Source organism: Pteropus medius, unplaced genomic scaffold (assembly GCF_902729225.1).
Source record: "Pteropus medius unplaced genomic scaffold, Ma_sr-lr_union100, whole genome shotgun sequence".
In the NCBI taxonomy this organism is placed as follows: Eukaryota; Metazoa; Chordata; class Mammalia; order Chiroptera; family Pteropodidae; genus Pteropus; species Pteropus medius.
Window position 1 is genome coordinate 16,618,650 of NW_024349519.1, and position 16,546 is coordinate 16,635,195.

The 16,546-nt window shown below is 33.9% G+C and overlaps 1 protein-coding gene across 1 annotated transcript in view; it reads left to right on the forward strand.

Moving 5' to 3' along the window:
- The window catches only part of ST8SIA1 (ST8 alpha-N-acetyl-neuraminide alpha-2,8-sialyltransferase 1), a 110,259-nt gene extending 96,583 nt beyond the window's left edge, over window positions 1-13,676 (forward strand). Inside the window, exon 5 of the mRNA XM_039882518.1 lies at window positions 12,084-13,676. Coding sequence (XP_039738452.1) covers window positions 12,084-12,570 — 487 coding nt within the window. The 3' untranslated portion in view covers window positions 12,571-13,676. The remainder of the gene's footprint in view (window positions 1-12,083) is intronic.
- The last annotated feature ends 2,870 nt before the right edge of the window (window positions 13,677-16,546 follow it).

A 16,546-nucleotide genomic window follows, 5' to 3' on the forward strand; every position in this document is an offset into this window, starting at 1 on the left:
GCAGGAATGTAGACATGGATGAAAGCTTTCTTTCCTTGATTTATCCAGAATACTATTCCCAATGGCATTATGTATATGTAGCAAAATTTATAGGTTTGAAATGACAGAGGGGAAACACTGAAAAATTATCAAGCAAAGAACATAAAAATTGAACATCAGCCATCTCTGTTCTTAAAAGGAGTTCAAATATCCTATCATTGAGAATGTCCCTTGGTTATGTTACATCTGGTCTCTAGCCTTCCGGGTTGCTGTTACTCCTCATTCTTTTCTCTCATTTTCTCTTATCTCACCCTTTGACTTTCCTCATCCCCAAATTTCTCTTAACTACTTATGCTGGAGAAGTTAGTTATCACTTACTTCCCTTGCTGCTCCCAGGACATGCTCTTAGGATTACACCTTCAACACCCAAAGCACCCTCTACGCCTAAACAAAGAGAATTTTTTCCCCACAGGGAACTCTGGTATCTGTTATTAAAATAATGTTTTCCACCCTATTACCAGTTTAGGTCTTAGTTCGGGTCATGAAAGTGAATGAAATCTCCCAGAGAGTATGGGTGACTTGAGATAAGAAGAAATCAGCTTCGGATGGAAGGAAAGAGATGAGAAATAGCTAGAGAAAGATGTATTTTGGAGGAAATACTTGTTAGTTTGTTTTCAGCTGGGGAGACTTGGGCAAGAGCCTGTATAGGGTCAGTCAAAGGGACTGCATGAAGACAAAGGCAATAAAGAGGATTAGGAGGACCAAGTCCCTGAGAAAGTAAGAAGGGGTGAAACACAGATCACAGGTGAGTGAATTCATATAGGACAAAAGGCAATAAGTCTACTCCTCAGGGAAAAGATACTCATATAATTGAAAGAGTGTTTTGTATGTAGGCCCACTGCTCTTCTGGGTGATCTCATGTCCATGGATGGCTCAACACATCCAAAACTGGGTAATAATCTTTCTCTTCAAACTACCTTTTCTTTTTGTGTTACCTATCATAATGATAGGAGGTACCCGAAGTCTAAGCCACTCAACCTCCCAAACTGAAATCACCATCACACCTAGAAGTGATGTATATATTTAACAACATGTATAGAATAGACACTAAATCAGAGAGTATACTTCTCCATTGCTTCCCAACTGAAGATCTGCCCTGCTCCTCCCAGCCACCAAAGTCGACTTCTCCTTTCTTCTCTCTACCTCCTGTGGTAGGACTCTCATCATTTCCCCTGTAAACTAATACATACTACTTAATCCTCATTTTTCTTTATGAGTAAAATCTCAACCTTGATTGGCAGTAGGTCATTCTTTTATTCTTCCCTGTTCACCTAGCTGGAGATGCAAATAGAGCTGTCTATGTCTAAAGCTTTACCATATTAAATTGTTTGCATTTCCCAGAACACCTCTCTCTCTCACCTCTGCGCCTTTCCCCACACTGCTGTCTCAGCTCAGAATGCTCTTCCAATTCAACTCTGTTTACATAGCTAACTTCTATTCATTCTTCAAGATTCGGTTCAGATATATCCATCTCCTGATTGTCCTAATTTTCTCTCCTCTTAGCAACATTCTCAGTCTAGTTTGGAATCTCCACTCTTCAAATATTTTAAAAGTTTGCATTCTTAGGACATATTTTAACATAGTATGTGTGAAGGGAAGAGCTTGGTATGATATCTTTTTTGAAATCTGATAAAATATTTTCCTATAGAAGAGACACCCCCACAGGATAAGAAGGTACAGAGGAGGAAAGATTTATAAGTCAACAAAATTAAGCTTCATTGACAGAGGAAGAGGAAACAACAGCTGGGTAAACAAACAGCTGTGCAAAAAGACAGAAAAATGACAGTGAGCAACCTTGAAAATGGCAAATGGTCCAAAATATTAAAAAAGCAAGTAAATAATATGAGGAAATGAGTTAAGCTACTGGAAAATTACTGAAATGTTTGAACAGGAAGTAAATAATAAGGTAAGTGTTCAAATAAAAGTTATAGAGAAAAAGAAAATATTTATGTGAACTTTTAAAATGAAATATACTTAAGAGATAAATTTACTTGAGCATTTGTGACTTTTTTTGTAAATGTGTTTTATATGATACAGACAACATAATAATAATGTTAAAAAATTTAAAAGAATAAGTTACACGATAGTTCTAATTTATTGTGTTGAAAAGAGTAAACTGGGAACTCATAGTTTTTTGCATTTATGTGATTACTAAGGCACATGACCTTTCAAAAGGAAATATTTAATAACACAAGTAACACATATATGTGCTCATCTTCTAAAAAAATGAAAGCATTTCAGATGAAGCTAAAGTTTCCCTTGACCCACTACCCATACCCCCATACTAACTGCTCTCCCCAGAGGTAGCCATTGTTTTCAGCTTAATGTGTATCCTTCTAAAATTTTCCTATGCATTTACATACATACAGGTAACTATATAAAAATATATCTCTATCCTATATGATAATCCACTGTATAAATTGCAGTAGTAATTATGCAAATTTCTTTGTTTTTCATGTAATGTCTTGGAAATATGTCTATTTCAATACAAATAATAGAGCTATCTGTGTCACTAAAAGAGCTGCCTAGTATCCATTGTATGGTATAACTATTTATTTCACCATTCCCTTAGTGATGTACATATAGGTTGTTTCTAATTTTCTGCTTACTTCAGCAAATATTCATGAATATTTACTTAGTATCATGTGCCAAGCATCCTTCTTGGTGCTGTAGATTTGGCAAGAAACAAAACAAGGTCCCCCTTGTGGACATTCAGGAAGACACAAATGATAAAAAAGGCATATGTATAATATACACATACATGCATGTGTGTGTGTGTATGTGTGTGTGTGTGTATCTATATGTGTATCCATATGTGTGTATGTGCGCGTGTGTGGTGTGTGTGTGTGTGCGTGTGTGTGTGTATAAAATAATATGTTGTGTAGTGATAGATACTATGAAGAAATGCCACAAAGGCAAAAGCACCTTCTCTGAGGTGCTTTTATTTGAATCAAGACCTAAGAGAAATGAGGAGGGTTGCTCTGCATATATCAAGGGCACCAGCTGAGAACCGGAAGAGCTGGGTCAGTAGGTGTGTGTACTGAAAGTGCCGAATGACCTTCTAAATTGTCTGTAACAATTTATACTCCCATGAGTATAAATGGGAGTATGAAAGTACTCATTTCTCACACTTTTTAAAATAATTATTTACATGTTTCTTAATTTTTACCAATTGGATATATGGAAAACTGCTCTTTTGCTGTAGTTATAATTGGTATAAATTTTATATTTGTGATTGTGCACATTTTAATATTGGCCCTGTGAATTTATCTCAGACTTGGCAGTTCCATATCATTGTTCATTTTTCTATTGTGTTATTTGTATATTTGTTATTAATTTTTAATTTTTGTATTCCAGATACTAATTCTTTATATTTTATAAACATTTCTTTCAATCTGTTGCTTGTCTGTTTAATTATGTAAATTTTTTCTTATAGAAATCTTTAATTTTGAACCAGTCATTTTTATCAGTCTTTTATGGATTTTATGTTTAGTGCCTTGTTTAACAAGGCCTTTTGTAAGATATTAAAAATATTTCTCATGCTTTCTTCTAATTTTATAATATCTTTAATTTATCTTAGTTTTAATTATCTGAACTTAATTTCTGAACAGTGTGAAGTAAGAATTTGTCTTATTTGGTTAGCCAGTGGTCCTAGTATGATTTTTGAAAGTTTCTATTATTTGGTTAGCCAGTGGTCCTAGTATGATTTTTGAAAGTTGATTTTTTTATGATTTGGTTTGAAATGTCACTTTTATAATATAGGAAATCCCAAGATATGCCTAGGTTCATTTGTAGACTCTGTCTCTTGTTCCATCATATAATGTCTGTTCTTACCTCAGTCTCATTGTATTTTTATTACTATGGCTTTATAATCAGTTTCATTATTTGTTAATTCCTCTCTGTTTGTTACTCATTTGTCAAAAATTGCCTTAAGTGTGTATACTGATTTACTTTTCATGTGACTTTTAGAATCATCGTATCAAATTTTGATGATAATAACATTGGAAGTTTTGTTGAGATTGCACTGAACCTATACATTTATTTGGGGAGATACCTTTCCATATACATTATTGTCACCATAAAAATGTTATATATTCACTTTTAGCTTTATTTCAAGGTATTTGGGTACATTGTTTCTATTACAAAGGAAGTTAGATATTTTATTATGTCTTTCTAAAATGTGATTGGTATTGAAGTGAAGCTATGATTTTTTTTCAAGACTTTATTTATTTTTTTTTTTAGGAAAGTTTTAGGTTTATAGCAAAATTGAGAGGAAAATACAAAGATTTCCCATATGCCTCCTACCCACGCACACATAGACTGTCCCATTATCAGTATCTCCACCAGAGCTGTGCATTTGTTACAATTGATGGACCTACATCAACATATTATAATCACCCAAAGTTCATTATTTACATTATGGTTCACTCTTGGTGTTGTACATTTTATGGGTTTGGACAAATGTATAACGACATGTGTCCATCATTATGGTGCCATGTGATGTATTTAAATAGCCCTTAAAATCCTCTGTGCCCTATCTCTTCATCCCTTTCTTGCCTTCCAATCCCTGGCAACCACTGATCTTTATAGTGTCTTCAAGTTTTGCCTTTTGCAGAGTGTTATATAGTTGGAATCATACAGTATGTAACCTTTTTATACTGGCTTCTTTAACTTAGTAATATGCATTTAAATTCCTCCCTGTCTTTTCATGGCTTAATAACTCATTTCTTTTTAGTGCTGAATCATAATCCATCATATGGATTTAACAGTATCTATCCACCTACTGAAGGAAATCTAGGTTGCTTTAAATTTTGGCAATTTTGCATAAAACTAAGAATTATGAATAAAGCAGCTATCAACATGCTTGTGCAGGTTTCTGTTTGAATATAAATTTTCAACACTTTTGAGTAAATACTAACGAGTGTGATTGTTGGATTGTATGGTAAAAGTATGTAATTTTGTAAGAAATTGCCAAACTGTCTCTCAAAGTGGCTGTACCATTTTGCATTTCTTACCAACAACGAGTGAGAGTTTCTATAGCTCAACATCCTCACAAGCATTCTATATTGTCAGTGTTCTGGATTTTGGCCATTCTCATAGATGTGTAGTGTTATCTCACTGTCATTTTAATTTGTATTCCTCTGGTAGTGTATGATGTGAAGCATTTTTCGTATGCTTATTTGCCATCTGGCGAGGTGTCTGTTAAATGCCTTGGTCCATTTTTTAAAAATATTTTTATGTTGAATTTAAAGAATTCTATGAATATTTTGGATAATAGTTCTTTATCAGCTGTGTCTTTTGCATATATTTTCTCCCAGACTGTGCCTTGTCTTATTCTCTTAATATTGTCTTTCACAGACCAAGTTTTTAATTTTAATGAAGACCAGCTTATCAGTTATATCTTTTGTAGATCATGCCTTTGGTATATCTAAAAGTCAATGCCATAGCCAAGACCATACAGGTTTTCTCCTGCTACCTTCTAGAAGTTTTTTACTTTTGCTTTTTCATTTAAATCTATGATCCATCTTGAGTTAATTTTGCAAAGGATGTAAGGTCTGTGTCTAGATTCATTATTTTGCATGTGAATGTCCAGTTATTCTAGCAGCATTTGCTCCACTGTATTGCCTTTGTTCCTTTCTCAAAGATTAGTTGACTGTATTTATGTGGATCTATCTCTGGGCTCTCTATTCTGTTCCATTGATGTATTTGTTCTTTTGCCAGTACCACCCTGTCTTGACTATAGCAAGCCTTGAAGTAGGGTAGTGTCAGTCCTCCAACTTTGTTCTCTTTCAATATCGTATTGACTATTCTAAGTCTTTTCCCTTTCCATATAAATTTTAGAATCAGTTTGTTGATATCCACAAAATAACTTGCTGAAATTTTGATTGGGGTTACATTGAATCTATAGAACAAGTAGAAAGAACTGATATCTTGACAATATTGAGTCTTCTTACCCATAAACATGTAATATCTCTCTATTATATTTAGTTCTTTGATCTCATTCATTAGAGTTTTGTAGTTTTCTTCACATAGATCTCACACATATGTTAGACCTATGCCTAAGTATTTCATTTTTAGAAGTGCTAATGTAAATGTTATTGTGTTTTTTATTTCAAATTCTACTTGTATATTGCTGGCAAATAGGAAAGCAGTTGACCTTTGTATATTAACCTTGCATCCTACAACCTTGCTATAATCATTTATTAGTTTCAGGAGTTTTTTGTTGATTTTTACATACTTGAAATATCTTTTAAAAGATTTTTTTCTAGTGCAGTGTATGTATCGTTATGTTGTTGACTTCTCATTTTATTTTATTTCTGATATTACCCGTATGATAATTATTTTAATATATTTTCTTTTGTGATATACTGTATGATCATTTTTAGAAATTTTCTTTTTATGTTTAAAAGTAATCGACTTTTTCATTGAAGACTCTCACTATGATTGTGGATTTGTGAATATCTGACTTTTAATCAGTTTTGCTATATATATTTTGAAACTATCTTGTTAGGTGCATAAAGTTTCTTGAGTATTATATTTTTTAGTGGTATTGTTCATTTGATCAATATAAATTGCTTTATGTTTTTATGATTAAAATTTTTTAATTTCCATTTTTACCAAAATAGTACATGTACATAGTTTAAAAAATCAAATAGTATTAAAACGGGAAGCTTAAAATGGAAAGCAGCAATCTCCTATCTTATACTCCTGTAAGTAATGTTCTAAGACTTTCAACTTCTCTAGCTGTTTTTTTCTTGTTACATTTGAAAGCAGCATGCTTACTTACAATTTAAAGTTTTTTCATTTATCTACTGATTTCTTATGGAAAAGGTTTATCTTTTTTAAAGCACTCTTCACAGTATTCCCTCCTCCCCCTATATACACTTAAAATTTTTGGCCTTTCAATTCAGTTATATCACAATCCAAATCAATAGTCAGTAGTTACCTTAGTGTCTACAATAAGTACTATTCATATCCGAGACAAAAAAGTCTATTGCAAGTATTTAACATCTTCAACTTTTAATTTTTCCCCAGAGCAAATAAAAGTTTTCCTTGCAACAGACACTAATTCATCTCCATACTCTTGCTGGAGCTACAAATCTTCTTTCGTTACTGCCAACATGTTAGTTTATCAAGGGCACTTTTTTGTTGTTGTTAAGACATTGTTTCAGGATCTATTTTTTTATCTCACTAGAATGTGATTGATGGCTTTCGAGGCCTGCTGCGTAGCTGCTATCCTGGAGCTTTTCCTTTATTGTTATATGTTTTAATTACCAATAGCTCTTTCTTATTACGTAAATTTCCTTTTCCTTTTCATAGCATACTACTCTTACTTCATAGATGCCATAATTATTAATATTTCTAAACAAACTAATTACACATTTTTTTAAGAGGAATTTTTTTTTTTTTGGTCCGTTGAATAATCTTGGTTTCCTCTGAATTCTTTTGTTCTTTATTTTTGTTCTCTGTCTCTCATGCTAGAGACTTTCCTTCAGTCTCCTGATCTTGACTGTCTGTTCTTGTTTGGCAACTGGAAGCTCTGTGCAAAGACCGAACTTGTTAATAGTTGGGCTTTACTTTCAGGTGACTCCCAAACGTCATTATCTACAGGTATGTCTTTTGGCCTGTCAGTTTCAATATTCTACTTGAGAACTGTAAGCTTTGCTTCCAATATTGCATGAGTTGAAAAGATTCCCCAGTTTCTTCTAGGCTGGGCTAGCTATCTGGGCATGGAGTCACTATTCCTTCCTAGCGTCTGACATCCACTACCACCACCCACCATACACACACACACAGTGATACTTGACTAGTTCATGATTGTATGGTTCAATCCACCTGAAAAACCCTGATGACCCATAATCTTAATAACTGTGTTGAATGTTCCGAGATACTCACCTTCTCTAGTATCTCCTGTCTTTAGGCACAGGGCACTTCTACCATCTAGAACAATGCTTGGCAAGTTAGTTTATGCTCTGGTTTCCTTCTGTAAGCTTTCTGTAAGTTTTTCAGAGGTAGCCTAGGTTTGGGGATTCACTGAGTGTTGCCTTTTTTGTCAGGGAGGATGTAGATTTTTAAAATCATTTTTTTCCTCTTGTTTCTAGAGATTTGCTGAAGGAGGAAAGAGCTGGACCCTTACTTTTCCTGATTCTTTTCATTTTGCACCTTGACTAGCAACCTGAAAAATGAACATTTTAACATTTTTTATTAATTGCAATTTCTTTTAGATTGTCTCTGTTTTTGTCCATTTTCATGTCACTATACTAATATATTTAGACTCAATAGTAACCTTCTATTTGTTATATTTGCTGAAATGTTTTTCAGTTATTTTCTCTTTATCTTAGTTATCTTATTTCTCATAGGATTGAAATTTCACATCTTGACATAATCAGTTTTGTCAATATTCTCCTTTGTAGAGAATATTTTGTAAATGTCTGATAAGTTCACAATTATTTTTAGCTTTTCTTGTAATGTAGACTTTAAATATTTATCTTACTTATCCTGAAATTATTTTATAATTTTCTTATCAAGTATGAATCTATTCTCCTCCAATTTACAAATTGTTAACTAGTTATCTTGACATTATTTAATTTAAAAAATTTCATCATTTATCTTTCTAATGTCACATATTGCATTTATCCATAAAATGTGCTATATTTCTGCTTTCTGCTCTGTTCTACTGATGTCTTTTCTATTTCATGCCATATTCATTATATTACTTTTTATTTTTAATAATTCATTGGCTGATCTGATTTCATTTGCTTCTTTTTCAATTATTATTTAATAGTTTTTCATTCATAATGTAACAACTATTCTGAGCTAAGTTATTAAATTTTAAGTGTGAATAAGAGTTGTCCTTTGTCTTTAAAGAGTACATATTCCCAAAGAGTGTGGTCAGTCATATTGAGGAGTTCCAAGAAGACGTCTTTGAAAGATCAAGTTGTAAGGAAGGAATAAACTTTTGAAGGAAAAGCTTAAGTTGTATCTTGCTATATAGAAAGAACTTCACCAGGGCAATGAATGTATGAACATAAAGGAATCTATATATCCAAAAAAAATGTAAGCAGGTGCCCATACAGAGATGGCTGGAGTGTTGGGTGAAGGCATGGAGAGTAGCTGAGTATGAGGCTGGAGAGATAAGCTGGAGCACCAATCTTTTACATTTTTAATTGAATTTTGTAATTATTTGGTGAAATTCAAAACCATCTTTAATAAACTCGTGATCAGGATAATATTCAATATATTAGATATACCATAAATAATTATTTAATTGAATTGAGTTCTTAATATCATTTGTTGAAGAATGGGATAGATAAAAGTAATAAAATATACAGTATAGACTGTTTTTTAAGTGTCAATAAAATGAAGAGTATAGTAAATCCAAGATGTGTGTTCTTTTTCAAAGTTAAAACTGAAGTAGAGAAGACTACCCTCTGCAAGAATAGTCAGTCAGCTTTAAGACAGGGCACACAAAATCAGTTGCCCTGATTTTATCATGGCTATCTAATTCTCATTAGTATGTTGTCCACTACAAAAATAGGGATAAGTTCCATCAGCCAGCAGAGTCTTGTGGAATAGTAGTCATTCTTCACAGCAATATGGAGGCAGTTCCTTAAGGAAAACAAAAGGAACAAATAGAAGTATACTAACTGCTCTAGAATGTTGATGGTGGAATGAAAGAACTAGAATATACTAGTTCTTTCTGGGAACAGTATGAGCATAGGAAGAATTTTATTATGTCCTAACAAAGTTTAAAAGACAGAAGGGAATAATTCAGTAGATATGGAGAGGCTGAATATTTTAAAGAAGGGAAACCTACTTGAGAACAAGAGTTCTTTAAAAAGTGTGATATAGCTTGTTCCAAGACACAGAGGGGACGAGGGAACACTTCTTCCTCTTAGAATTGCAACAAGGATAAAATTAGAAGATGAAAAGAAATAGATGTTGAGGGGTGGATGCAGAGAAGTAGACAGCTTACATTGTTGACTTTGATCTTCTAAAGAAGAATATCCCCTGGGCACCTGCATCAAAATCACCAGGGAGTGCTGGAAAAAAAAATCAGCTCCCTTGATCACTCTCATCAGAGTCCAGGAAGCTGTGATATTAGGTTATTTTAGCTAAAGTTTGAGACCTACTACTCAAATGAAGTCGGTGATTATCTGCAGGTTGTGTCTACATGACTGGGAAAGCATTATTGTTTTAGAAAGAGAGCAGAAGATAGGGATGGGCAATGGGGAAAATAAAAAAAAATTCTAATCAGAGCCTATTTTGAAGTTGAGAATTGAGAATTTGTGTTGGAAAGGCTGGCTCAGCCCCAAAATATGGTTCACTGTGCTTCCATGACTACCAAGGCAGAGTGATTTCAACCTAAAAACCCTGTGATCACTTCCCTATTTGTCAATGCCTGGGGAAAATTGCTAAAGCAGGCTGCTGAATCAAGGACATAAAGAAAAACTGAGTGATTCCCCTTCCTTTGGGCTTGAAAAACATACTTTTCTTGGCAGGCAGAGTTAATAACACTGATTACTACATAAAATCCTGTGGATTTGTGTATTCAGAATTTGGTTTCGCATATTTACGATGAGCCCTGCCAAAATGTCAGGCCAGACTCACCTCTGCTAGTTGTGGCTCAGATCCATTCTTAGTTGATGCTACTCCACTAGCACATCACCTGGGATGGGCCACTTCCTTGTGTCAAAGTAAATAAAAGTTGCAAGGCCCTAGTCTAATTCATTTTTTTTCTCTCTCTTTTTTTTTTTACTTGAGCTATATAAGCAACCTCTTAACTGATCTCCAGGGCACCAGCCTCTTCCTTCCCCAGAATACCTTCTAAACTGCCAGAGTTACCTTTTTTGACATAAACTCACAACTAAACAAATGAAATATTTGTAGTCCAAATAGTAAGTGCTATAAGTACTCACTGCTGTGAAGGTTCTTCATCACCACAGAGTGAAATCCAAACAAATTAGAGATGCGCAAGTTTTTCGCAATATGCTTCATCTTCAACCACTACCTCCACCATTCCTGTCTGCTCATTACAAGAACAATAAATACCTTTGTCATTGTTTTAGTACCCTGTGCACCTTGTCAATGACCAAAGTGTCTCTTCTAGTTTAATTGCTGCTTTTGTTGTTTCCCCGAGAAGGTGCATTTAAATTTCATCTCTGTAGCTTTCTTGGACACCACGTTCCTTCCCAAGGTAGAATTTATTATTTTTTTCATCCGTATTTCATAGTTCTTTATACAGATATCAAATGTCGCATTTAGAATATTAAATTGTACTCATTTATATTTTTGTTTCCACATGTGGACTTGAATTTCTTGAGAACAAAAATCAGGTCATTAAATTTTAATTCCCCAATGCCTGACACATAGGATGTATACCATCAATTTTATTTGAATATATCTGAACTTTCATTTTATGTAATCCAAAGTAAAAGAACATAGGAAAGAAGTGATCTTTGGCACAAGCAACATGGGTAACATTTAACATCATTTTATAATAGTAATGAGTCTTTTTTCTATGTAATATTATAGTTACGATATAGCATTGATTAATCTAATTACTCGTAGTATCATAAAATTTCAATGGGAAGAAATATTTTAGAGGAAGTTCCATTGATTTGCATGCAGATGAGGAAACCAGTCCTGTGCTTATGTTAGGCCACAGAAGTAGCTTTTATCAAAAGCCTATCCAATAACCAGAAACCTTTTGAATTCATGAGTATTAAACCATCTTTAAATTCCAGGCAAATAAATTCTAGGAGATAACAAAATGTGCAATGCACTTCAGTTCAGAGCGAGTCCCATTAAGGAATTTTAACCTGAGTTTAGAATGTTGAGGTGGAGAAAGCCAAGCTAGCTACATGATGAGAGATAATTGGTAAGTTCAAGGAAGATTTTAATTATAAGTGAGTATTTTTCATGGTTTTTTTTTTTTTCTTTTGGTTGACGTTATCTTTCAAAGCTGTCAGAAGGACAGTAGAGTAGGTGTTTATACATTTCTTTCCTCCAGGTTTACTTAAGCCTCTTTTTCTCTACAATAGATTTCAGAACCTGCTGTGGTCCAGAAAGACATTTGTGGACAACATGAAAATCTATAACCACAGTTACATCTACATGCCTGCCTTTTCTATGAAGACGGGGACAGAGCCGTCCCTCCGGGTTTATTATACACTGTCAGATGTCGGTGCCAATCAAACAGTGCTCTTCGCTAACCCCAACTTTCTGCGTAGCATTGGGAAGTTCTGGAAAAGTAGGGGAATTCATGCCAAACGCCTGTCCACAGGACTCTTTCTGGTGAGCGCAGCCCTGGGCCTCTGTGAAGAGGTGGCTCTCTATGGCTTCTGGCCTTTCTCTGTGAATATGCATGAGCAGCCCATCAGCCACCACTATTATGATAATGTCTTGCCCTTTTCTGGCTTCCATGCCATGCCGGAGGAATTTCTCCAACTCTGGTATCTTCATAAAATTGGAACACTGAGAATGCAGCTAGAGCCATGTGAGGATGCTTCACTCTCACCCACTTCCTAGGGACAGTGGGCAAAGGAAGAACTAAGCCAGGGTATTTTTGTTAGGTTTCTATGTGACTGCAAAAGGAAATCATCAAGTCGTTCCATGGATTTGCATGGGCTGCTTGGAAACAACAATGACCCAACAGAAACTCCACTTTTGATGTTGATTTGGAGGACAAATAGGAAGCCAAACATTCTCTGAAACATTTTATAGCACAGTGTGGATTTGTGCCTAATAATCTGACAACAAGATGTCGGTAAAGCACATTGACATGGGTTAAATCTAGAAGGTGCAGTTCACAAACAAGATGGAACTCTGGTTGTTGAAGCTGAAAAGTTAATCAAGGTAAAATAAAGGAATTGCCAGAGCAAAAGTATTGCTGGTTATCAATACAAAATGGCTTAATTAAAAAAAACAAAAAACAGAAAAACAAAAAAACCTACTTATGGAGACTGATATTAGAATTATAGATTTTTAAAAAATTATTATTTATTTTTGCTCTATTTAAGGGCAGTGAGTGGGTGATTGGGTAGATTTAAAAAAATCCCTTACTGAGTACTAAGAATATAAAACTGATATTATGATTTGTTGAACCAAGTCTATGTTAACTATAGTTTTCCTCCATTTAAAAAATGTTAAATAAGAATTGTTTTGTCCCCTTTTGTCAAGTCTACTTAGACAATGTGAAGCATTATTGAATTTAGACTCTGTTGATTCATAGTCTGGATAATTTGAGCCACTTTCCCTCCTTCTCTGAATTTAGGGCATAGACTCAATTTTAGGTCTGCATTATGTAAGACTGTTTGCATTATTATTATTATTTTAGTGCAAAAAGACTATAACTGTGAGTGCATTATTTGCATAATTGTCTTCATAATTTAAAGCACAGTGATATAAAGCTTAGTCTCTGGAAGACAGACTGGAAGGCTCATCTCTTTTCTATCTACTTTGGTATATTCAATCCAAGATAAAGCATATGCATGCACACCTACGAACATGCATATTTTCATGGACATACACACACATAAACACAAACACACAGTTAAACAAAGCTCATTCCTGTGCAACTATGAAAGCTGAACCTATATGACCTGGTCTTTCAAAAATCTGCAACCAGTGTTAGAGAGCCCACTACTCCTTGATATCAGACAAGCCAGCTTACTAGTTGCTGCTCATAATGCTCAAACCAGCATGAGATGTAAGCCTTACTTCCAAATGCTGACCCAAAAAGAACAGAATTGTTTTACTCATTCTGACTCTCCCCAGCATCTCATGAATGGACCCTGTGTTGAGCATGGTCACACAAGGCAGGTTCATATAAGTAAAGGGATGCGAATTAGTAGCTATGTATTCTTTTAGTAGCAGGTAGGACTAAGAAAGCTAAACAAGCAGCCAGATATGTTTACCTATAAGAGAAAGGTAAAGAAAACCTTTTGTTGTCTTTGTGCTTTGGGATGCCTGAATCTAAAAGGAGATACTAGAAATCACTATCTTTATTTAGTTGAAATATGACTGGTTGACATAACACAGATTACATTGATACTTAGTTAAGAATTTGAGAATATTGATTCTGCGCAGAACTGACTTGCTATTTTGATCCTATTTGGCAGCAAAAATGTAGTGAGAATGTAATATTGAGTGAGCTGTGTTAAATATTCACTATATGTTCAATCTTGAATATATTTCCTCTTTTGAGCTATTGTTATTATTTAATAATTACTCTAAAAAGGAATACATTTTTACTTATATGTTTCATCAGAAGTATAAAAAGACTAACCAAAAAACACATACAAATATTAATAAAGTATGTCACTCAAATTAGTGCTTTAATTGTTAAAATTGTTAAAGTGTAATTAATGAGCTTCATAAAGACCATGTATCACAGTTCCATTGAAAATACTATCTGGTAATGCTACGTCTTGTTATGATTCCTGGAATAGATATGTACAATGTTTAGTCTATAAATTTGTGGCTTCTGAAATGCAAAACCAAAATATCCCAAACTGCTAATGTTCAATTAGACCACTGCTTCTCAACTGTGGTGATTCTTCTCCTCCATCTGCTGACATTTGGCAATGTCTGGAGACATTTTTGATTGTCCTGATTTGACGGGTGCTTCTGGCATCTAGCTAAATATCCACAACGCGCAGGTCCCCCACAACAAAGAATTACCCAGTGTAAAATGTCAATAGTGCCAAGGTTGAAAAACCCTGGATTAGACTAAAATGATGATTTGATTGTTCTATATTGTCTTCATGTAAGGATACACATACATGGTTATGTCATTCAAAGTATGACTATAACGAGAATATTTTCTTAGAGTAGATTACAATTTGGCATTACTTTATAGTGACAACTCATAGGTTTGCTACTCATATTTCCTTTTCTGTGGTGAGATAGATGTATCTAAACTTAGGCTTGTGAGTGTGTATGTGTGTGTAGAATAAACTTATGTATCTCTATCCTTATTAAAATATATGTGTTCCTAAGTGAGGATCTCTCTAGAATTATCTTGCAGAGTACTCTGAAATACTCTGTTACTATTAAGAAATTGAATTCTATACTCTCATTATTTTATTCTGTTTTCTTGAAATTGAGGCCTTCAAAATTGCGCCTCATACTTTCCCAAATTTGCTTGATTATATATTTCATATTATTGACCCTTAAGATTCGACTCAGAAGATATTCAGGTTGCAGTAGACACATTCAATAAGAAAAATTTTATCACTTTCAAGGCAACTGCCAAGAGAGGGCATCACCCTCTAACATCAGTCTAATTTTTAAAAAGTTTTTTAGTGACAAAACTAGGTTGCTCAATGGGGGCGAAAAAGGGGGTGAAGGGACTGAAAATGAGTATCTGATGAGACTTTTTATTAACTCCATTTAAGAGTTGCATTGATGCTAAGGGTCATGAATGAAGATGACTTCTGTTTAATTTTAATTACACCAGTAAAATTAAGATAGGTGAAGGATTAAGTCATTTCATAAGAGAGAAAAATAATTTTTCATATGAAAGCTTTTTATGTGGAAGAGGACATTAGACACATAAGCTTTATATAGAGTATTTGACCAATAGTTTATGTAATGTTGTGCATCTAAACTGTAATTAATACAAGAAGTTAAGGAGTGGTTCCTGGATTTTGTTTCTGTTTAGTTCACTTTTAGCTATTTTAACAAAGGTAAATGATCCAGAATGATCCAGATGATCCAAAATGACAAATATTCAGACAACACTTTGTATCTGACTTTGCCCTTCTTTTGGCTAAAAACTTTGTTTAAGTTAAATATTAATTGTACCTGAATCAATGGACAACAAGGCTTTAAAAATTTACTTGGAAATTAAGTGAAAAATTCTAGGATTTTAAATTTGCCAAAAATATTCTTAGATTAGTCAAAAACTTTACAGGAGTATTATAGATGATTCCAAGTGGAAACACTATCAATAACATTTCTTCTTGTCAGCAACTATGGTAGTTGTCTATTATATATAATCTCTTATTTCTTTGAAACAGTCTATAGTTTTAATTTTTATGTTTAAAAATATTGACTTTGTGAAATTTTTAACTCACAAATCCTTGTTAGGAGATAACTAAGGGGAAAAAATGTCACAATTTGCTGAAAACTTTAGGAAATTTTTATTGTGTTGTATGAAAATTTTCTCACCCAAACCATATAATATCTCTTCTGTTCGTAGAGTTTCAAAGATCAGAGCTATAATGACTTTTATGGGAACTTGAAAACAAGTATATGTGCAATGAGGACTGAAAATAACACTATGCTTTTATTTCTTTATCTTCTTAGTGTAGAAGTTGACTCTGATTATATGACTTTCGATGGGTACACATCAGGGCTGGAGGTGGGTAAGCAACTCCAGGCACCTGCAACTTAGGTCAAGCTTCTAATGAAGTAAGCAGTAACTATAACTAAATATCACTAGTGATTTTGGCAACTTCAATCCACTGTGTGCTAGAGAGAGGATGAGGTAAGTGGAAAG